Source organism: Carcharodon carcharias, chromosome 21 (assembly GCF_017639515.1).
Source record: "Carcharodon carcharias isolate sCarCar2 chromosome 21, sCarCar2.pri, whole genome shotgun sequence".
Lineage (NCBI taxonomy): Eukaryota > Metazoa > Chordata > Chondrichthyes > Lamniformes > Lamnidae > Carcharodon > Carcharodon carcharias.
Genome location: NC_054487.1, coordinates 30930460 through 30955172, shown reverse-complemented (window position 1 = coordinate 30955172; position 24713 = coordinate 30930460). Strand labels below are relative to the sequence as shown.

The following is a 24713-nucleotide window of genomic DNA, read 5'->3' as shown; positions in this document are numbered from 1 at the left end:
AAGCCCATTTACAACTTAAAGACCAAACATATCCCTAAGTGTGAAGTGCAGTCAGTTGGGGAAAAAAGGCTTTTACGTAAAAGTGATGTCTTTACTCAATGCATAGTGACTGAGAAAGCCCCTCTGCCTCTTACTCAGCTATATCACAGGGTTCAAAGGGATTCCAGATCATGACATGGCATGACAGATACTGGTTAGAAAGATTTCCATCGCATAAATATCAGGAACTACTAGTCGGGAAGATTGGGTAGGAAGGAGTAAGAAATTGGGGACTTCTGAAATCTCAAGAATGTGGTCTGAACTTTCAAGAAGTGGGGCAGCTGAAATACTATGGGGTGGGGTGTTCAAGAGTTTGGGGTACAGGGAAACTGAAATGGAGCCTGGGGAGGGGGACAGCGATAAAAGATTTGGGGCTTGGATGGGGCAGTGATGGGGAGAATGATTTCTCCTTTTTCTCCTTAGCTTCCAATTTTGCCGGCTCTTAAGTAGCCTCCTGGTTATTGGCTTGTTGCGTGTGTATTATATAATGTAATGTACATGCGTACTTTTGAAGTGCAGTCACTGTTGTAATCTAGAAAATGAAGCATCCAATTTGCACAGAGCTCCCACTTTGTTGAATTGTACAGTGGTGACCTTACCTGACATGTAATGGGTTAGTGGCCAGATATTGCTTTTATTGGTATTGAGGGATAAATATTGGTTGGACACTGTGGAGAATATTAGTGTCTAAATTCCATTCCTTCAAGAACTTTCTACACAGGCCACCATTGTGGTCTTAATCTTGAGCCTCGAGTCTAATCAATCAACTCAGGCTTACCTGTACTTCAACTATATTTACCTGCTGTCAATGCATATCCCATGATATCTTTATGTACAAAATCTTTTGATCTCATTCTTAAAAATTTTGCTTGATCCAGCATCCACAGCATTCTGGGGAGAATTCAGCACTGTATTTTGTATAGTTGTTGGTTCGCACTAGTGTGTTGAATGACAGAAATGCATTTAATTTCGTTTTAAGTTGGTTACAATGAATTTGTCTACATCAAAGCCCAGGCTCAATATATAAGGGCAACATTTTGGTTGGTATTTTGGTGGGCACACTTGAGAACAAACCATTAATTAAAGGGTAACTATTGAAGAGACACATTCTTCTGACTGGCAAACATCTATGTTGTCCATGACAAATTATGTACAGATATGCAGACCAGGTGCTTCCAGCATTTTGTGTTTTTATGCCTTCCCTCGTATTCCCTATGAAAGAAAATAGGTGATCCAGATATGTTTTCAGGAAGGGATTCCTTTCTCTAAAGAAAATAAAGAATATATTGAGCTGTCTTTCATTTCTACAGCAGGTTTTTTTTGTGCTTGCTTTAGGTGTAATATAATGCCAAATAAAGTTGAAGCAGAACTTGATTGAGTAATACTTGAAAACCCAGCAGCATTCCCACATGCATTGTCTTTTTAAAATTCTTTTGGGGGATTGGGGCATCGTTGGCAAGGCCAGCATTTGTTGCCCATCCATGATTGCCCTTGAGATGGATTTCATAATGCATATGAGAATGGAGCTTTGAGCACAAGTGGGGATAATAGTGTTTAGAAACGCTGTTGAATTCATTGTGCGTATCTTGATTTTTAATAGGGAAATTGAGGCATGATAACTTCGTTGAATTGTACAGTGGTGGCCTTACCTGACATGTCATTGGCTTTCCAGTTATCTTTGTACTAAGTTTGAATCACTATCGTAGGCTTATATAGAAGACAATTGAGCATGTAAGCGTGGAATGCTAGAATACTGTATAGGACTTTTGGTTAAAAAATTAAAATTGTGTTTTCTATCTGTTTCCTTTATGTCTAAAACACTGTACTGATGGTTCAGAAGGGAGTTTTGGAATTTAAAAGGCGATGAACTACCATGAGGAGACCGGCACTAGAAATTACTTGTGTTTTGCTGCAGGCAGCCATGGTTTGTTCCCTTTCCCAGAGAAATGCAACCAGCTGAAAGATAAAATTGACTGCTCTCTAGAGATATGCTAATCAGGTGTTTCATTAGAACAGGCTTGTCCAACCTTTTCAAGTTTGGGGGGTTTGGGGGTGGGCGCATTTCAATTTTTTTCTCATTCAACGGGCCAATGAGCAAATTTTGACAAGATAAGGTTTGGCACAACATGAAAGGTGAATTTTAAAATGTTAATGTTAAAGCAATAAATTGATAATTCACAAAAAAGTAAATATTAAAAATGACCATTAAAAAATGCCAAGCAGCAGAGTTAACCAGTAAAACCTTTTTATTTGCCTTTTCGCTTAAGAGGCAGAGGTAGAGACACAGACGAGGCCCCAAGTCGGGACCGGAGCCGATCAAAGGAATTGGGTTTAATTAACACTGACCTTGCATTTGCCTCTGGGGGCACACACTCTGTGCTGGCCTCACAAGAATTCATACGAAAGCGGGTATGGAAGTGGGTTGCTTTCCAGCCTGGGTTTCCACCCTTTCCTGGCCTGCTTTGTGGGTAGGCTTTTGGGGAGGGAGGTGGATGGCAGGAAGTGTGCGCTCGGCTGACTCCTAGTCTTGGGGTTCTCGCTCTTGTCCACTCAGTCACCCAGACTGTCTCTCTCACTCACGCCCTTACCCAGACTCGCTCATGTGGACTCGCACATGCAGACGTGCACTCTGCCCATCCTGGCCCAGGCAGTTTGGACATCATAATGCCGAGGAGAAACTCAGGATGCGGTGAAGAGCGACACTTCCTCACCTCACCCTGTCTGGGTTCCACCTGTCCCAGGTAGGTGCTGTCACAGCAACTGAGTTGTTCCTCGAGGCCTCCCTGACTTAGCCTGTCACCTTGAGCCTCTTTCCCCTTAAAGGGGCCAGTGCCTGCACGGGACAAAGAGAGAGAGTACGCGGCCAAAGGCTGAGAAGGCATGTGGTCTGGAAACAATGAAGCCACTTATCCTCCCATTGCTTATAAATTAAACCTATCAGCAGCAAATTCGGGAAGGGAAACAGCCTGTGCTTGGAGGAGCAGCTCCTTGCAGAATCTTTCATTGAACATAGCTGTAGTTTGAACACTGGTTCTTCAGGCTGGATACAGAAGCTTGGGGTGGCCAAGTTGTGGCCTGTGAGCCATGGATTGGACAAGCCTGCATTTGAATATTCAGTTTTGGAATTGGGAAAAAATTCACTAAAATAAATGCAGTGAAGGGGACCATTCAGTCCAGCAATTTTGTTGCAATCGTATGTTTTAGTTGTGCTGTGGTCACATAGATTTGAACCCACCAGAGCACTGGTTAGCTTCAGCGTGACTCCCTTGATACATAAATCTACTGATCTGACAGTGAAGTTATGAATTCTGTTTGCTTTATAAACTGCTGTTGTGTATTGACTGATAGTATTAGATCTACTCTTACTTTGAAATCTCTTTCAGACTCAATACAAGCTAATTAAAGCCATTTATTATGTCTCCCATGGATGTAAGATCTGTATTAAATTTTACTTGCATTGATTCTGACTATTTTACTTATTATCTGGGCTTGTAAGCAATTGAGCACTCATTTGTTGTCTCTCCAACCTGACATCACTTTCTTAATTGGAAGGGGAAGAAGGGGGTACCAACCAATTTTTAATCCACCAAGTTTTACTTAGGGTACTGACTGCCTTCAACTTCTTTCAGGGTACACTTCATTAGTATTTGGAGTATTGCGTCCAGTCTGTATCTGTACATGATATCTGTGTAATATCATCTGGCTCCTCAACCCTCAGATGTTTGTGCTCCAATTCTGGTCTCATTTTGCGTTCTCATGTATAATTGCTCCACTCTTGGTGGCCGTGACTTCATTTGCCCTGGCCCCAAACTCTGGAATACCCCAGGGTGACCAACCATCCTGTATTTTAGAGATTGGTTGTGTCCTGTACCATTTATTCCAGGACACCTTTTGTCACACACATTTCTGGGGCAGTGACTGGGAGACTGCTGGGGAGCTACCTCTTGTCGCTGCCCTTATATTTTTGGTGCTTGCACATGCACAGTGTGATGTGCTGCTGTGAGGTCTGCCCACTCGACCACAACTTGGGAGATCTGCCGGGAGTTAGACTGGAGCCAGACTTTGGGAAGAGCGGAGGGGAGGACTCAGATTTAAGTTAAGGTAGGGTCCGGCAGCCCTGAGCTGTGTGGGTGTATGGAGGGGTGGGAAGTAATGTGGGATGTGGGTGTCCCTATGGTGTAATTATACCCACAATGCTGTTAGGGAGGGAGTTCCAGGCGACAGTGAAGGAATGATGATATATTTCCAAATCAGAATGGTGAGTGGCTTGGAGGGGAACTTTCAGATGGGTGGTGTTCCCATGCATCTGCTGCCCTTGTCCTTCTAGATGGTAGTGGTCATGGGTTTGGAAGGTGCTGTTGAAGAAGCCTTGGTGAGTTTCTGCAAAGCATCTTGTAGATGGTACACGCTGCTACTAATGTGCATTGGTGGTGAAGGGAGTAAATGTTTGTGGAATGGGTGCCAAACAAGAGGTCTGCTTTGTCCTGTATGGTGTCAAGCAGCTTGATTGTTGTTGGAGCTGCACTCACCCAGGCAATCAGGGAGTATTCCATCACACTCCTGACTTGTGCCTTGTAGATGGTGGGTAGGCTTTGGGGAGTCAGGAGGTGAATTACTCACCACAGGATTCCTTGCTTCTGACCTGCTCTTGTAGCCACAGTATTTATATGGCTAGTCCAGTTCAGTCTCTGGTCAATGGTCATCCTCAAGATGTTGACAGTGAGGGATGCAGCGATGGCAATGCCATTGAATGTCAAGGGGTAATGGTTAAAATTCTCATTTGTCGGAGATAAGTCATTGCCTTGCCCTTGTGTGGCACGAATGTTGCTTGCCACATTTCAGCCCAAGCCTGGATATTGTGTATGTCTTGCTGCATTTGGACATGGACTGCTTCAGTATCTGAGGAGTTGTGAATGGTGCTGAACATTGCAATCATCAGCGAATATCCCAATTCTGACCTTATGATGGAAAGAAGGTCATTGATGAAGCAGCTGAAGATGGTTGGGCATAAAATACTACCCTGAGGAACTCGTGCAGTGATGTCCTGGGACTGAGATGATTGACCTCCGACAGACACAGCTATCTTCCTTTGTGCTAGGTATGACTCCAAACAACAGAGTTTCCGCCTAATTCCCATTAACCCCAGTTTTGATAGGGTTCCTTGATGTCACACTCGGTCGGATGTTGCCTTGAAGTCAAGGGCAGTCACTCTCACCTCACCTCTGGAGTTCAGCTCTTTTGTCCATGTTTGAACCAAGGCTGTAATGAGGTCTGGAGCTGAGTGATCCTGGCGGAACCAAACTGAGCGTCAGTGAACAGATTATTATTAAGCAAGTGCCACTTGATAGCACTGTTGGTGACCCCTTCCATCACTTTACTGATGATCTAGAGTAGACTGATGGGGCAGTAATTGACCTGGTTGGATTTGTCCTGCTTTTTTTGTATGGATGGAGCTGGGCAATTTTCCATATTGCTGGGTAGATGCCAGTGTTGTAGCTGTACTGGAAAGCTTGGTTAGGGGCGTGACAAATTCTGGAGTGCAAGTCTTCAGTACGATTGCTGAAATGGTATCGGGACCCATAGCCTTTGCAATATCCAGTGCTTTCAACTGTTAATATCGCGAGGGGTGAATCAAATTCGCTGAAGACTGGCATCTTTGATGTTGGGGACCTCTGAGGAGGCCAAGATGGATCATCCACTCAGCACTTCTGGCTGAAGCTTGTTGTGAATGCTTCAGCCTTATCTTTTGCACTGCTGTGCTGGGCTCCTCCATCATTGAGGATGGGATTATTTGTGGAGTCATCTCTTTTAGTGAGTTGTTCAATTGTCCACCACCATTTATGACTGGATCTGGCTGAACTGAAGGCTTAAATCTGATCTGTTGGTTGTGGAATCATTTAGCCCTGTCTATCACTTGCTGCTTATGATGTTTGGCATGCAAGTAGTCCTGTTTTATAGCTTCACCAGGTTGACACCACATTTTTAGGCATGCCCTCCTGCACTCTTCATTGAACCAGGGTTGATCCCTTGGTTTAGTGGTAATAGAATGGGGGATATGTCAGGTCATGCGTTTACAGGTTGTGGTTGTTTTCAATGTTGCTGGCCCACAGCACTTCATGGATGCCTAGTCTTGAGTTGCTAGATGTGTTTGAAATCTATCCCATTTAGCACATTGCCCTCTAGCATTAGTGAACCAGATGGGATTTTTACAACAATCAACAATGATTTTGTGGCCATCATTAGACTTTTAATTCCAGATTTTTATTTAATTCAAATTCCACTAGGTTTTTGAACCCCAGTGCCAAGAGCATTACTTGGGTCTCTGGATTACTAGTCCAGTGACAAAACCACTACGCTACCAGCTCCCAAGCACACTCCCCATTGTCAGAGTGTTCCTTATTTTATTTCCTCAGAGCTGGTCATCCTGGAGTACCTTTCCTGCACCTCTCTGACTTTAGCTCACTTTGCCCTTGAAAGCACATTTTAAAACCTACCTGTGTGATGAACCTTTGGTTATCTGACCACGAAGCTGCATTTAGTCAGCAATAACTTGCCTGCTGACGCTCAGTTTGGATTCTGCCAGGCCCAATGAACTCCTGACTGCATTACAGCATAAATCTAAACATGAACAAAACAGTGAAAGTGCCTACCCTTGACATCAAATCAGCATTTGACTGAATATGACATCAAGGACCCCAAGCAAAACTGGAGTCAATGGGAATCGGGGGAAAGTCTCCATTAGTTGGAGTCATACCTAGCACAAAGGAAGATGGTTATGGTGGTTGGAGGTCAGTCATCTCAGTTCTAGGACATCACTGCAGGAATTCCTCAGGGTGGTGTTGTGGCCCAGCCATCTTCAGCTGTTTCATCAGTGACCTTCCAACATAAGGTCAGAAGTGGGGATGTTCTCTGATTGCACAAGATGCCACAAAAGTGCCAGGAAATGACCATCTCTAACAAGAGAGAATCCAGCGAGGAGAGCCGGGAGTTCAGATCAAAACAGCGAAGAGAGCTGGGAGTTCAGACGGAGAACTGAGCTGCATGAGAAGGGCAGCAGTGGTGGGAGATAACGAGCAGCAGAAAGCCCCTTCAACCTGTTTCTACCTGTTGGAGCTGAAGTGTGACATCAAAGGAAAACAGGTAGTTGATTGGTGGGCATCTCTTTTGTCTCTCTTGATTGGTCAAGTGGTTTAAATCGAGAGACATTATTATAGCTGAAGAGTACAGTTAAGAAATTCACTTTTAAAATATTTAACATCCAAATTAATTAAATAGAATACAGATGGCTGGGCAGGTGATCTGTTGCAACTGTAGTATGTGGGAGCTGGTGTATGCCAGTGTGATCCACGATGACCATATCTGCAGCAGGTGTTGGCTGCTCGAAGAACTTCGGCTCGGGGCTGATGAGCTGGAGTCTGAGCTGTGGACACTGCCACACATTAGGGAGGGGGAGAGTTATCTGGACGCTGTTTCAGGAGACACTCATACCCCTTAGATCAATTACATCAAATTTGGACCATGGTCAGGGACAAGAGGGTGTGATTGCAAGTGAGGCAGGTATGGGGATCCAGAATTCAGCTTTGGAGGAGCCTCAGCCAGTGTCCTTGTCCAATAGTTATGAGGTTCTTGCTCCCAGTGTGGATAAGGGCACAGACTGCAGGGAGGATGAGCATACTGACCACAACACTATGGTACAGAGCGCCATTCAAGTCTGGGGAGAAAATAAAAATTTAGCAGTAATAGGAGATAGCATAGTTAGGGGAATAGCTACTGTTCTGTGTAGCAAAGACACAGTCCCAAAGGCTGTGTTGCCTATCTGGTGCCAAGGTTAAGGATGCCCTTCTGGGCTGGAGAGGAACTTGGAGTGGGAGGGGAAGGATCCAGTTGTTGTGGTCCATGAAGGTACCAATGACATAGGTTGGACTAGAAAAGAGGTTCTGCTGAGGGACTATGAGCAGCTCAGTGCTAAATTAAAAAGCAGATCCACAAAGATAATAATCTCTGATTTACTACCTGAGCTGTGCGCAAATTTGCATAGGGCAAATAAGATTAAAGTGTGTGGCTCAAAGTTTGGTGTGGGAGAAATGGGGTCGGATTCATGGGGCACTGGCACCAGTACTGGGAAAGGAGAGAGAGCTGTTCCTTTAGGATGGGCTTCATTTGAACCATGCTGGTACCAATGTCCTGGCGAATTGTATAACTAGGGTTGTAGATAGACTTTAAACTAATGGGTGTGGGGGAGCTATAGGCCAGTCAGCTTAACATCTGTATTTGGGGAAATTGCTAGGGTCCATTATTAAGGAAGGTATAGGACCTTTAGAAAAGCTTAACACAATCAAACAGAGGCAACATGGTTTTGTGAAAGAGAAATCATGTTTGACAAATCTGCTAGAGTTCTTTGAGGATATAACAAGCAGAGTTGATAAAGGGAAGCCAATAGATGCAGTATATTTGGATTTCCAGAAGACATTCGATAAGGTGCCGCATAAAAGGTTATTGCACAAGATAGGAGCTCACGGTATTGGGGATAATGTATTAGCATTGATTGAGGATTAGTTGACACACACAAGACAGTTGGGATTACTTGGTCTTTTTCAGGTTGGAAAGAGGTACCAAGTGGATTGCCACAGGGACCAGTCCTCAGGCCTCAATTATTTACTGTCTATGACTTGGAGGAGGGGGCATAGTGTAATGTATCCACAATTGCTGCTGATATAAAAATAGGTAGGAGGGCATGTTGTGATATAAGGAACCTGCAAGTGGGTTGAGTGAGTAGACCAAACTTGGCAGATGGAATTTAATGTAGGAAAATGTGAGGTCATGCACTTTGATGGGAAGAATCAAAAGGCAGACTATTATTTAAATGGAGAGAGACTCCAAAAAAAACTGCAGCACAGATGGACCTGGGTGGTCTTGTGCATGAAACACAAAAGGTCAGCATTCTGGTGCAGCAAATAATTAAGAAGGCAAACTGAATTTTGGCCTGTATTGCCAGGGGGTTGGAGTTTAAAATAGGGAAATCTTGTTACAACTGAACAGGGTGTTGATGAGGCCGCACCTGCAGTACTGTGTACAGTTTTGGTCCCTGTCTTTAAGAAAGGATATACTGGCATTGGAGGCAGTTCAAAAGAGATTCAATAGGCTGATTCCTGGGATGAAGAGGTTGACTTATCAAGAATGGCTAAACAAGTTAGGCCTTTATTCATTACAGTTTAGAAGAATGAGGGGTGATCTTATTGAAATGTACGCGATTCTGGGAGGTGGGGCTTGACAGGATAGATGTTGAGAAGATGTTTCCACTAGTGGGGGAATCTCAAACTAGGGGATATAGTTACAGAGTAAGGGGACACTCATTTAAAATTGAGATGCGAAGGAATTCTTTCTCTAAGGGTAGTGAATGTCTGGAATTCTCTACCCCAGAGAGTTGTAGGGACTAGATCACTGAGAGTATTTAGAGGAGGTAGATAGATTTTTGAAATTTTGGGGAGTTGAGGGCTATGAGGAGCTGGCAGAAAAGAGTTGATGCCTGGGGCAGAACAGTCATGATCATATTGAATGGTGGGGCAGGCTTGAGGTGCCAAATGACCTACTCCTCCTCCTATTTCTTAAGTTATTAAGTTCTTAACCACCTCCCTTTGACTTTCAATGGCACTACCATCATTGAATACCCTACTATCAACATCCTGGGGGTTACCATTGACCAGAAATGCAGCTGGACCAGCCATAAATGTTTTGGCTACAAGAGCGGGTCAGAAGCTGTGAATTCTGCAGTGAGTAACTCACCTAACTCCCCAAATCTTGTCCACCATCTGCAAGGCACAAATCAGGCGTGTGATGGAATACTCTCCACTTGCCTGGTTCAATGAGGCTCCATCAACACTGAATAAGCTCAACACCATCCAGGACAAAGCAATCCGCTTGATTAGCACCCATCCTTCGCCTTCAGCATGTACTCCATCCACCCTGACACACAGTAGCAGCAGTGTGTGCCTCTAAAAGATGCACTGCAGCAACTCAGTAGGGCTTCTTCAATAGCACATTCCAAAACTGGGACTTCTACTTAGAGACAACGGCAGCAGATGCATGAGAACATCACCCCCGGAAGTTCCCCTCCAAGCCACTCACCATCCTGACTTGGAACAATATCTCCATTCCTTCATTGTCACTGGGTCAAAATCCTGGTACCCCCTTCCTGACACCACTGTGGGTTTACCTACACTACTAAGGGATGGGCAATAAACATGTTGGCCTAGCCAGCGATGCCCATGTCTCGTGAAAGAATAAAAAAAAATCTGACCCTTGTGTAGATCAGTGTCACACTTTTTTTATCCCACCCCCAATAATCATTATTGTTAAAATACTTAATGTATTTATCATGAACATTCAACGATGTGATGCAATGATCTCAAAATAGAGTACTGAGATGAAATCAGAAAATACTCAGGTCAGGGATTTTTTCAAAGGGGTGAAGGCTAATATTTCTAATCATATTTTGGAAGATGTTACAGCTTTACTCTTTCCAAGGAGGAACTGAGCTGGGAAAGGGGGTCATGGAGAAAACAACTTGCCTGTGATTGGATGGAGGACAGAACATGATTACTTGACCAGTGAGAATGGTATAGAGCGATAAGATGATGAGAGAAATTTAATTAAGAAAAGCTATGTCCCAGACACAGATAATGTGTGAATAGTTGGTGACAGCAGAAGAGCAGAGGGGGAGGGAAATGTGGGAAATTTGGCCCAATTGAAGAAGGTTGCAATGGCTTGCAAGTGTTGTAGAAGGAAAAGGCATGTGGGTACAGACAATCCAGCCAGCTGTATACTGTTTGTGGATTACCATTCCACACCCACCCCAAATCCACATCCATCGTACATTACCAGTACCTGCTATCAGGGAGCTGTGGTCAAAAGTTGGAAGTCTCCAGTAGAGCGGTGAGGTGATGTTCCTTGCTTCTGTTGAACTTAATTGGAACATATTGGGGGTGTGATCCAAGGATTATAGAGGGGTTAGAGTTCAAGCGGAATGAATTGAAATGATGGGGCCAGAAGTGCAGTTGCATTATGGCAGAACAGAGATGCTTTGAAAAGCTATCATCCTATCCATGATGTCAAGGAGAACACATGGTCAGCAGCAACTGCAGTATACTAGGTTGCAGGAAGTATATGGTTACCTCACTTCTGCCATTAATTATCTCTCATGTCTGTGGCTCTGTTCCACCTCATAAGCTGCTCGTTTATAATTTCAGGTTGTGATGTTAAGTCGCAAGATGTTAAATGAAAACCCACCCTCTTGTGTTCACAAATACTCCTGGACTTCAGTTTCCAATATTTTTTGCTTTTATTTAAAATTTCCAGACATTGGAGCATTTGTGAAAGATCCAGAAGTCTCAGATTTTATTAGTTTAGCATACCTGTACTCCCGCAGTGAGCAATATAGCATTGTATATTTCTACTCAAGACTTCAGTAAAAGGGCGAGGTTTGGTGAAGATGAGAAAAAATAATATCTTACATTTATATAGTGTCTTGAAGTGGACAGGCCCACAGCTTACTGTCTCATCTGAAAGACATCATCTCCGACAGTGCAGCATTGCCTCAGTACTGCACTGGAGTGTTGACATTGATTCTTGTGCTGAGGTCCTAAAGTTGAACTTGAGCTGACAGCAGACTAGAGTGCTACCATCTGAGCCACGGTTGTCACACACGAAATTAAATAGTAGCTGGAGTAGGCCATTTGACCTTTCAAGCCTGTTCTTCTATCAAGCAAGTTCATGCCCAAACATCTCAACTCTATCTTCCCACACAATCCCCCTGTCACTTAATTCCTTTTGTGCTTAAAAAATCTATTGACCTCTGTCTCAAATATATTCAGTAAGCATCCATAGTTCTTTGGGGTAGAAAATGCCAAAAATCTACAACCCTTTGAGTGAAGAAATTTCTTCTCTCTGCAGTGCTAAATGATCAACCCCTTATTCTGAGACTGTGACCCCACATTGTAGATTCCCCAGACAGGGGAAATGTTTTTTGTTTTAATTAAATCTCTTGTCATTTTTCTAAACTCCAGGGAATATGGGACTAGTCTAATCAATCTCTCCTCATAGGACAATCCCCTCATCCTAGGAACCAGTTATTAAACCTTTGTAACACTCCACCTTTGCAACAAAAATTAACACACCATTTGCCTTCCTAATTGCTTGCTAGTACATGCTTGTAAACTTTGATTCATGTACAAGGACACTCTGGTCCCTTTGGCTGTAAACCTTTCCCAGCCTCTCACCATTCAAAACAATTCTGCCTTTTTTATTTTTCCTACCAAAGTTGGTAACTCCTTGTTGCCATGTTTAATTCCATCTGCCATGTTCTTGGCCACTTACCCAAACTTTCTATATCCCGTTCAGCCTCTTTGCATTCTATTCATCATTTACTTCCCTGACTAACTTTGTATCTTCAGCAAATCTGGACATGTTACACTTATCTAAGTCATCAATATAGATTGTAAATAGCTAAGCCCCAAGTACTAATTCTTGTGGTACTCAGCTAGTTAAAGCTTGCTGACACAAAAATGTCCTGCTAATTTCTACTCTTTGTTTTCTGCCCATTAACCAATCCTCAATCAGTAGTAATATATTACACCAATCCCATGAGCCCAAATTGTGTGCAATAACCTCTTGCATGGCAGCTTGTCTTTTTGAAAATCCAAATACGCTACATCCGCTGGTTCTCCCTTCCAAAGTCACAATCCTCAAAAAAAACTTGACAGGTTTGTCAAACATGATTTCTCTTTCATAAATCCATGTTGACTCTGCTTAATCATATTCTGCTTTAAGTGCCCTGTTACCATGTCATTAATGGACTCTAGCATTTTGCCCCCTACTGATATTAGGCTTGCTAGTCTATAGTTCCCCGTTTTCTCCCTCCCTCCTTTCTTAAATGGTAATGTTATATTTCCTACCTTGCAGCCCTTTGGAACTGTTGCAGAATAAAAGGAATTCTCAAAGATCAAAACCAATCCATCTATCTTTGCAGCTACTTTGACCCGCATCCTAGGGTTTTAAACAAAGGGATTTTTTGCCACTTTAAGTCCCATTATTTTCTCCAGTACTATTTCTTTAGTTATACTCATCTCTTTAAATTGCTCAGTCTTAATAGATCCTTGGCTCCCCATTTCCAGAATGTTTTAGTTTTTTTGCTTTGAAGACATCCAAAATAATTGTTTAATGTCTCTGCCATTTCCATGTTCCCAATTATAATTTTACCTTTGCCTCCAGTGGGCCCACTTTACTTTCAGTAATCTCTTACCTACAAACCTAAGGAATGGTATACAAACTTCCTATATCCCTTGAGTCTGTTCTCATTTCTCTCTTATTGCTTGTCTACGTCATATCTTTTAATGCAAGTTCCCAATTGCCCTTAACTGGAGATCACTTTACTACAAAATTATCAATTAAACACCTCTCATTGCACAATACTAGATCCAATATAGCCTGTTTCCTGGTCGGTTCCTCAACATAGTGATCTAGAAAACTGCATTGCATGAACTCGTCCCCCACACTGGCACAGTTGCTTTGCCCAGTCTATATGAAAATTGAAGCCCCATGATAATTTCATGATTTATCCTGTGCCCTGCACTACAAGAACTGTTAGGGGACCTAAACAGATGAATCTAAGTCTAGAAATCCCTTTTTTTCCTCCAGCACAGGAAATAGGAACAGGAGTAGGCCATTTTGCTCCTTGAGCCTGTTCCACCAATAAATGACATAATGGCTGATTTGTGACTCAAGTACTTAAACTCACTTTTTGCCCCACATCCCTTAAGTTTGGAAATCCGATAAATCTCAGATTTGAAAAAAACAATTGGCCCAACATCAGCTGCCCCTTGTGGAAGAGAATTTCAAGCTACTACTTCCCTTCTTATGTGGAATTGTTTCCTAACTTCAATCCTTGAAAGGCCTGGCTCCTTTTTTTAGGTTATGTACCCTAGTCTGAGATTTCCCAACAGGATAAACACCTTTTTTTCTCTATATACCTCATCAGTTCCCCTCAATATTTTGAAAACTTTGATTAAATTGCCCATTAAATTTTTTAAAATTCCAGGGATAAAACGCCAGTTTCTCTTTGTATTTCAACCCCTGGAGTTCAACTGTCATTCTCATAAAGCTGTGATGGACTTCCTCCAAGGCCAGTATATTCTTTCCAAGGAATGGTGCTTTGAACTGAAGACAAACACCAGGTATGGTGCAACTAGGGCGTTGTATAGCTTCAACATGACTTTAAATTTTGGCAATGTCCTCTAAATACAAGGGCCAGATTTCCATTAACCTTTTTTTCTTTTGTAAGTGTCTGTGACATTTCAGTTTGTTGATAGACCTCTAAGTCTCTCTGGATTTCTAAGCTTTTCACCATTTAGAAAGTGCTCTGACCTCTCCCTTTTGGGAGAGATCAGGCCTAGGGACCACTTGCTGATATTGAGATTCATATGCCACAATTTTGCCCAGACATTTGATCTGTTAGAATCTCTAACTTCACAATTCCATTTACATTTACACTGGTTCCCATCTTTGTTAATATTTGTGTACCAGTGGTCATTGCTGAAACTTGGGCCCGAATTTTTTGCGTGTGATTGGTGGGCTCGGCAGCAGACGGGAAACAGGCCCCCTACTGCGATCGGTCCCCAACTGAGATCTCAAGCTGGCAGGCCAATTAACGGCCAGCCAGTGTGAAACGCACACTGACAAAGACTCAGCACTGCTGCTGGGGGCGGGAAGAGGGCCAGCGGCAAAATCACTGAGCGCTGGTGAGCACCTCCAGTGAGCTCCCTGAGGGCAGACAGCTGCCTCAGGGAGCTGTAGACCTCCACAGAATAAACGAAAGAACAAAAATGCTGCAAAATATGTCCATGCAGCACAATTGAGCACCTGAAAGAATACGTCATTTAAAAAAAAAAGTCCCCAGATATCCCTCTTTATTTCCCCACAGATGTCATCCCTCCCTGGATCGAGGTTTGAGCAAAAATGTAAAGCTGCCTGGCCAATTGGCTTGTCCACCAACCATAAAAATGGATGGGCCACAAAAAAATCGCTTTTAAGTGCCTCCTTAATGGGCTTAATTGCCCGCCTGATTGTCAGCAGGTGCGCTTCTGACTACTACGCGTGACCACAGAGCAAGATGTCGCGTGCTATTTTGCGGCTGGATGAGTTGGGCGTGCGTCCAGCCACCAAATTCTGACCTTGAACTCTGAGGAAATGCTCAAATACTTGCACTAATTTGAAAGATGACCCAAGAATTCTTGCTGATTACTTATGGTCAGTGACATGAGTAGGATTTTTTTTGCTGTTTTCTGTAAAGTTAAGATTTTGATTGGGAGGTTATGAATCCATACATAGACATTCTGTTTTGCAGCTTCCCTTGAATGTCAAGCCTATTAAGGTGCTGTGGTTGTAAAATAACATGAGGAATTTGTCTTTTTCCTGCAAAAAAAATTATGAATCTACTGATAAAAGGCTATTTTCCTGAATGTGCTACTTCATTATTGGATATAATTTTGCAAATACTGGCTGCCCTCTTTTTTTTCCCTACATCCCTCCCTTCCTTAGATCAGGAATGAGTAGGCCAAGTGTAGCTCCAGACTTGAATTCAACTAACAGCAGAGACTGGTACAGAAGCAAAGTGCTGCAGATGCTGGAAATCAAAAATAAAAAAATGAAATGCTGATAATACCCAGCAGGACAGGTAGCATCTATGAAGAGAAACAGAGTTAACATCTCAGGTTGATAATGACTCTTCATTTAGAACTGAAGAAAGTTGGAAATGTAATAGGTTGAGAAAGTCAAAGCGGAGAGCAAGATCAAAAGGGAAGGTCTGAGGAATGCAGAATGGTGATGGAACTTAAGATCATTGTGTTTTCTGTGCCTCAGCGTGAGGTGGGTGTTGCCTCTTAAGCCATTGGGAGACGTCAGTGTTTCAAATTTTTAAAAAACTATTGAGAATTATTATCGGTAGGTTTTAACTGATTAGTTATAGCCCTTGTTAAACCTGGTGTTGAAGCTTTATGGAACAGAGGTGCAAAATTCCAGGTTGTACATGTCCAAAATTCAGTTCAAGAAAGTACCAGCACTATTTTGCTTGAAGCATGCTTCAAATAAAAGGCTTTCACGAAGTGTTAATGTTGACTATCACTAGTGTATCTGGTAATGTAACATCCCCACAGTAAAAATCTCTACTGTATTTTGGTAACTTGCAACTTTTTATCAAGTTCCAAAGGAAACCTGAGCAGAGTGAGATGACTATTTTGGCTTTTTTTTTAGAAGTAATTTGTGTCCATTGTTTTATTGTATGGTATTATTGCTGATCAGCTTGAATTTGGCAAAAGTGTTGCATCCTATATAGGTGAAGCAGTGCAGCCATTTGTGGAACCTTCAAAGGTAAAGCATCGTAAAGGCTGCCATTATCATTCTGGCTGATCCCTGCCTGCTTGCATGTAATTTTCATGTTGTAGGCCTGTGCGGACCTTCACCTAACATTGTAGGTTACAAATGTGACTTTAAAATAACTTCTTGTGCTGAATTCACACCAGTAGACAGTTGGAAGCCTTGGGATCAGGGTCATGTTGTGACTGGCTTTGTGAGTGTGTGTCTGTGATGTATCTACATACTAATATGCAAAAACCAAAATGGCTGAATACGGAATCATAAAAGCAGCACTGAAGACGGCTATTGGTGCATTGAGTGGTAAATGTTTATATATCAACCTGTGGACGCCATTCAGCAAAGTACCACACAACAGGCATGTTAAGATGGAAAACAAAAACAGAATTACCTGGAAAAACTCAGCAGGTCTGGCAGCATCGGCGGAGAAGAAAAGAGTTGACGTTTCGAGTCCTCGTGACCCTTCGACAGAACTTGAGTTCGAACTCAAGTTCTGTCGAAGGGTCACGAGGACTCGAAACGTCAACTCTTTTCTTCTCCGCCGATGCTGCCAGACCTGCTGAGTTCTTCCAGGTAATTCTGTTTTTGTTTTGGATTTCCAGCATCCGCAGTTTTTTTGTTTTTATGTTAAGATGGAAGCCCATTGAGTTAAGAGAAGTGCTGCTGTGCTTGGTCTTGACTTCCTGTTATTTGTCCATAACCCTACAAGTTCCTCATTCTCAAGCACTTCTCCAGCTTCCTTTTTAAAAAATATTTAAGGAATCCGCTTCCATCACTTATTCAGGCGGAGCATTTGATGTCCTGTCAACTGAGTTTAAAAACTTCTCCTTATCCTTGTTTTTTCCCCATGATTTTAATTCTGTAATCTCAGGTAATTGACCCACTCTTGACAGAGAAAAATTCTCTCTTCTGCTCTACCAAAACCTCCCATCATCTTGAAAACCTCTATTTGGTCGCCTTTTAATTTCTGTTCCAAAAAGAACAGCTGTAACTTTTCCAATCTGTTCGTAACTGACATTCCTCATCCTTGGCAGTATCCTGGGTAAACCTTCTCTGTACTTCTGAGGCCTTTTTTTAAGCATGGTGCCCAGAATTTGCCACACTACTCCAGTCAAGGTCTAACCAATAATTTCAAGTTCTAGCGTCACCTTTTCGATTTTATAATCTATTCCTCTACTTAAAAGCTGAAGTCATCCATATTTTTTTACCCACCTTTAATAGCTTGCACTGCCACCTTTTAAGGGTTGTACATATGGACAACAAGGTCTCCGCTGAGCTGAACTTTTCAAAATCTTGCCATTCATGGTATAGTGTCTTTTCAAATTAGTCCTCCCATACGGCATCACTTAACACTTGTCCATTTGCTATACTTCTATCCTTTTCACCATCCTGCAGTCGTCAAATACCCTCATTACTATCTGCAATATTACCATGTTTCTTGTTGTTTGCAAACTTTAATGCTGTATCCTACACTGAGTCTAGGTTTTTTATGAAGATGGAAAGAATAATGGACCCAAATTGATCCTTGGGAAACATGAGTACAAAGCCCCTCACAGTTTGAAAAATATCCGTCCACCCTTGGCTTCCTGCCACTGAGCCAATTCTATATACATCTTCCATGCTGCTACTTTTTCTGTAACTCAATGGGCTTCCGTCTTAACATGAATCCTGTGTGGTACTTCGTTGAATGGCCTCCGGAAGTTCATATATAAAACATCAAATGCACTACCTTGATACCTCATCATGGAATTCAATCAAGTTAATGTTGCTGGGCATGATTTGTCTCCAGCAAATCCATACTGGCTCACCTTGATTAAACCATGCCTATCCAAATGAAAGTTTTTATTTTTTCAGTGATAGTGGTTTCCATGTTAGGCTGACTGTCCTGGTGTTTCCTGGTTTTATCCCTCTTCTCTCTTGAACAGTGGTGTACCACTAACAACTCTTTCAGTCCTCTATTACTGTTCCTGTGTCCAGTGATGATTGAAAGATTGTGACCAATGCTGCAATGCATTCCACCTGGACTAAGTGACTTACTTGTAATCTAATCTTTTTAGTATGTCTTCCCCCTTTCACCAGCCTGACCATAATTTCTCTCTGCTCATTGTCACTTTCACCATCCACTTCTCCTGTGAAAGCAAAAGCCAAGTACTCATTTAATAACTTAGCCATGTCCCCTGCTTCTACATGAGTGTCTGGAATAGTTTGAGACACATGATGTTCAGCTGGAAATTTGTGGCTAAAAAATGTAACTAATGTAACTAACATGCCTTTATGTTTCTGTCCTGTGGAAAAGTTTTAGAATGAACCAAATGAGATGAGTGTGGATGTTGCCCACACCTTTGTACTGCCTGAACGGATGACGCATAAAATTAGTTAGATTAAAATTTCAAACAAAAATGACATTTAGCTTAGTTCCAATTTACAAAGTTTATTGGTGGTTGTATTTCCACAGAGATCAAAATGTGAGGTGAATGGATGCTGTTGGTCAGAGAAGTCAGTAATAATTGGGAGTTCATGCCCCCTCACACTTTAGAGGAAATGCGCACTGCATTGTATAATGCAGGACAAATTTGTGCTCGTCTTTCCCATCTTGGAAGATAATCTGCAGCAGTACAGGATGATGACTCACCACCACCACCTTGAGGGCAATTGGGGATAGGCAACAAATGCTGGTCTTAAAATTGAGAGCGGAGCCAGAGAGTTAAGAGCGTGAGAACGTGCAAGACTGAGAAACAGAGTAAATTGTATACATAGGAATTATTCTAAATTAAGGTAATTAAAGTAAATTAGCAAATACTGTAGTAAATGCTTTAAATAAAGCATAAGGTATGTCAGTGCAGCTCGGCCATGTGGAATGTATATCTTGTGGGATGTGAGAAGTCGTTCAGGCACAAAGTTCCCTTGATGGCTACATCTGTAGGAAATGTCACCTACTGCAGAAACCTGAGCTGTGAGTTGCAGAGCTTGAGCAGCGGCTGGAGTCACTGTGGTGCATCCACAAGTCTGAGGGTTACGTGGATAGCACGTTTAGAGAGGTGGTTACACCGCAGCTAAGAAGTACACAGGCAGATAGGGAATGGGTGACTGCCAGAGTATCTAAGAGAAGCACACGGTAGTGCAGGAATCCCCTGAGGCTATCTTACTCCCTGGCAACTTTTCCACTTTACATACTGGTGAGCGAGATGGTTCCTCGGAGTGTAGCAAAAGCCAAGTCCGTGGCACCACAGGAGGGGAGATGGAAGAGTGGATGTGCTATAGTAGTAGGGGATTCCATAGTTGGGGGAGCAGATATGTGTTTCTGCAGCCAAAGGCATGACTCCAGGGTGGTATGTTGCCTCCCTAGTGCCAGAGTCAAGGATGTCACAGGACATTCTTTTGGGGAGTGGGACTAGATGGAATGCTCTTTTGGAGAGCCCGTGCAATATTGATGGGCTGAATGGCCTCCTGCACTGTAAAGATACTGTGATACACCCCATGAAAGAATAAAAAACATTAACTTGTGTTCATTAGCAGCATGTTATGGCTGACGCTCCTGACCTAAGTCTATCTCTTATTCCCTTTTTCTGTGTTTTTTTTCCTTTATCATCATCCTAGGCCTTCTCCCACCTAAAGTCCCCAACTCAGGTTCATGGTCACATCTCTCAGCCTCACCAACTTACACGCCTTTGCTACTCCCATTGTGTCAATCACAGTGGAGGCCATCTCTAATCACTTCCTTATATTGCCCTCTGCCCACGTTCCCATCCCAATCTTACTATTTTTTGTGTCCAGCCCGAGTGGAATAAACTCTGCGTCCCCCGCCCCAAGTCACTCACAATTGCACTTTGAAATTCTCAACTCTCTCACCTTTGGCTTTCCATTTCTGCAATTACTGATCTATTCAATCACACTCTTGTTTCCACCTTTTTATGCCCTGGTCCCCACTAAAACTGTGACTTTCTCTCATCCTGGTTGTTGCCCTTGGTATGGCCCTCATCGCTGCCCCCTTAAGACCTAGGGATGCAGATTTGATCGTCTGCTGTTGATAGCTGGTTTAACCATTTATTATCTGCTGTGGCTGGACACAAAATATGAATGGGTACTGCACTCCTGTGCCAAAACTGCTCACTATTTAAGGATTGTCCTGCAATGCAAAGATATAACCATAGAAAAGTCACGACACAGAAAGAAGCTATTCAGCCCATTATGTCTGTGCTGGCCAGAAAAAGATGAGAAAGAAACTCACCACTTATTTTAATCCCACTTTACAGTACCTGGTCCGTAACCTTACAGGTTACAGCGCTTCAGATACAGATCCAAGTACCTTTTTAAATGAGTTGAGTGTTTCAGCCTCAACCACCGATTTGGGCAGTGAATTCCAGACACCCACCACCCTCTGCGTGAAAAGGTTTTTCGTCATGTCCCCTCTAATCCTTCCACCAATCACCTTAAATCTATGCACCCTGTTAACTGACCCCTCAGCAAAGGGAAACAAACCTTTCCTGTCTACTCCATCTAGGCCCCTCGTAATTTTGTACACCTCAATTAGGTCACTCCTGAGCCTCCTCTGTTCTAAGGAAAACAACCCTAGCCTATTCAATCTTTCCTCATAGCTGCAATTTTCAAGTGCTGGCAGCATCCTTGTAATAAATCTTCTCTGTACTCTCTCCAGAGCAATTATGTCCTTCCTGTAATGTGGTGACCAGAACTGTGTACACAATTCCAGCTGTGGCCTAACCGTTTTATACAGTTAAATCATTACATCCCTGCTTTTGTATTCAATACCTCGTCTAATAAAGGAAAGCATTCCATATGCTTTCTTGATCACCTTGTCCACCTGTCCTGCCACCTTTAGGGATCTGTGGACATGTACTCCAAGGTCTCTCACTTCCTCAGCCTTTCTGTATCCTCCTGTTTATTGAGTTTTCCCTTGCTTGGTTTGCCCTCCCTAAATGTATTATCTTACTTTTCTGGATTGAATTCCATTTGCCACTTGTCTGATGACTCAACCAACAGCTATCCTCTTCACTATCAACAATACAGCCAATTTCTGTGTCATCTGCAAATACCTCACACATTTATGTCCAAATCATTAATATATACAACAAACAGCAAGGGCCTCAATGCTGAGCTCTGAGGAACACCACTGGAAACCGTTTTCCATTCTCGGAAACATCCACCGACCATTGCCCTTTGTTTCTTGTTGCTGAGCCAATTTTGGATCCAACTTGCCACCTTCCCCTGTATCCCATGGGATCTCATTTTTCTGACCAGTCTGCCATGTGGGATGTCGTCAAATGCCTTACTAAACTCCATGTAGACAGCATCCACTGCACTACCCTCATCAATTCTCCTTGTTACCACCTCCAAAAATTCTATTGAGCTAGTAAGGCATGATCTTCCCCTAACACAATCATGCTGACTGTCCTTGATCAACCCGTGCCTTTCTTAGTGACAGTTTATCCTGCCTCAGAATTGATTTCAATAATTTGCCCACCACTGAAGTCAGACTGACCGGTCTATAATTTTCTGGCCTATCCCTTGCACCTTTTTAAAATAATGGTACCATATTTGCAGACCTCCAATCCTTGCCTATATTTAGTGAGGATTGGAAAATGATCCTCAGAGCATCCACTATTTCCTCCCTGGCTTCCTTTAACAGCCTGGAATACAATCTATCTGGCTCTGGTGACTTATCCACCTTCAAGGATGCCAGTTGCTCCAGTAATTCCTCTCTCACTATGCTTATTATATCTAATGTATCACACTCCTCATTAACTAGAATGTCTGTACCATCCCTCTCCTTAGTGAAGACAGAGACAAAGTGCTCATTGAGAACCCTGCACGTATCTTCAGCATCAACACACAGGTTAGCATGTACATCTCTGATTAGGCTTTCCTTAATTATTCTCTTGTTCTTAATATACTGGTAAGACACCTTTGGGTTTTCTTTGATTTTACTTGCCAATATTCTTTCGTATCCTCTCTTTGCTTTCCTGATTTCCGTTTTTACTTCACCCCTGTACTTTCTATTCTCCTCTATGCTTTCTAGAGGAGTATAAGTAGAGAGATGACGACCCTGGCTGCTTTTTTCCCCACTGACAACAGTCTGCCATTTACCCTGCCTCTTCCGTACTTGCCTACAACAACGTTTGAGGAGTTCATGGACTTCTTAGTGACAAAGTTTGAGACCATCCATCCAGCTTCTTCTGCCACTTCCCTCCTTTTTCCTAGACCACTGGACAAAACCTCTCCTAAGATTCCCAGTGCCCTAGCCCTGAACCTGTATCTTAATTTGTTTCCCTCCTCTTCAGACTTTAGCAACTGAACCTGTCTTATCTTCCTGACAATTCCCTGAGGCTGAATCGGACTTTTTGCATCCTTGGTCTCATATTTGATCCAGAGATAACTGCCCAACTGCATGACCATGCAATCGCAAGACTGTCTACATCCATTTTTAAAATTTTATTTTTTGTCAATTCCCTCCCCCCACAGAGCCGTCTCTATCTTGATCTTCAGCTTTGCTTTCACAGAGCACTGACCCTTGTTCTGCTATTAACAATTCTGCTTTCTTACCTTTATTAGCCCCTTATTTAGTCTTTAATACTACCATTAACACTCCCTTTGTCTTGTGTCCATGACATCTTTGTCAAATGTCTCCTGAGCTCCCACCTGTCCCTGACCTATTTTACTGTCCCCTGCCCCTCACTTCAACAGTATAAAATCCATCATGTTTTGATCTCTCTTCAGCTCTCAAGAAAAGTCATATGGACTTGAAATGTTAGCTCTGTTTCTCTCTCTACAGATGCTGCCAGACATGCTGAGTTTTTCTAGCATTTTCTGTTTATATTTCAGATTTCCAGCATCCGCAGTATTTTGCTTTTACATCCACTTATTGTAGCATTTCCTGTCTCCGTCCCAGCCTTTGCAGCTGAAATCTTCACCCATGTCTTTGTTGCCTCCAGACTTGGCTGGCTCCCCCATCTTGCTACATAGGGTTGAGCTCATCCTAAACTCTGCTTTTATGTTAAGCCATACCAGTCATGTTCACTCATCACCCCTGTGCTTGCTGACCCACATTGGCTTGTGCTCCGGACATGAATTTTAAGATTCCCACCCTTGTTTTCAAATCCCCCCATCTCTGTAATCTCTAGCCCTTCAACCTTCATATCTGTGCTCCTCCAATTCTGGCTCCTTGAGCATCCCTGATTTCAATCACTCCACTATTGGCAACAATACCTTCAACTGTTAAGGCCTTAAGCTCTGAAATTACCTTCCTAAACTTCTGCCTCTGTTTCTCATTTTCCTCCTTTTACAATGTTTCTTAAAATCTACTTTTTTGACCACGCCTTTGGTCGTTGACCCCAATATTTTATGTAATTTCATGTCAAATTTTGTTGGATAATGCTCTTGTCAAGTGCCTTGGGTTGTTTTACTACATTACAAGTATAATGATCAGTTGTAAATGCTAGAAAAGTGTGAACAAATGTCGTGATAACTCAACTAAGGTTTTTACGCAAGAAATTTGTGTCCTATACAATAGTCTTAATAATTTAGTTTTAATCATACCTCTTCTCCATGAAATTTAAGGTCTCAATATTTTGAAACATAGCTAGACTGAGGGTACGTGCTTCAGTGTCTGCTGAGGCTGCTTCTTACCTGATAATTAGGAAATATGCACAGTGGTCTTTTCATCTCTACGTGTTGATGGAAATATTTGTCAATAATTAGTTAAGATGAATGTGGGTATACATTTACGATGGCTATACAAGTTCCAGTACCATAATTGTGCTTTATGTTGCAGTTTTTCAGCGTCGGTCTGTTCGAACAATTTGTGTTTGCAGTACTGTCCTTTGTTCTGTATTGATGAGTAAATTCACTCATTAATAAGCATTGAATTTACTCATAATAAGCATGAGAAATGTTCATAATCCTATCCAAGAACAGGGTACATGCTAGCACTAGAAATTATAAACATTGTTTTTATCTGCAGACAAATGTAACTAATTTGCTTGACAGCCTAACCTTCGTTACCACTGTTCTGTTGTTAACAGGATCGAAAGTTGTCAAAGTCAGAAAGGCAAAGGTTTAAAGAAGAAGCTGAAATGTTGAAGGGCCTGCAGCACCCCAACATAGTCAGATTTTATGACTCTTGGGAATCAACCTTAAAGGGAAAGAAATGTATTGTATTGGTGACAGAATTGATGACATCGGGTACTCTGAAAACGTAAGTAAAGTTGAGTTATCTATATATTTTAAGCTGTTATTTA

At 42.4% G+C, this 24713-nt stretch overlaps 1 protein-coding gene across 10 annotated transcripts in view; it reads left to right on the top strand.

Moving 5' to 3' along the window:
* LOC121293192 (serine/threonine-protein kinase WNK1-like) overlaps positions 1–24713 on the top strand; it is a 209452-nt gene that overhangs the window by 20019 nt on the left and 164720 nt on the right. For all 10 annotated transcript variants that reach the window (XM_041216001.1, XM_041216000.1, XM_041215993.1 and 7 more), the window contains exon 2: positions 24498–24670. In XM_041216001.1, the coding sequence (XP_041071935.1) occupies positions 24498–24670 (173 nt within the window). The remainder of the gene's footprint in view (positions 1–24497; positions 24671–24713) is intronic.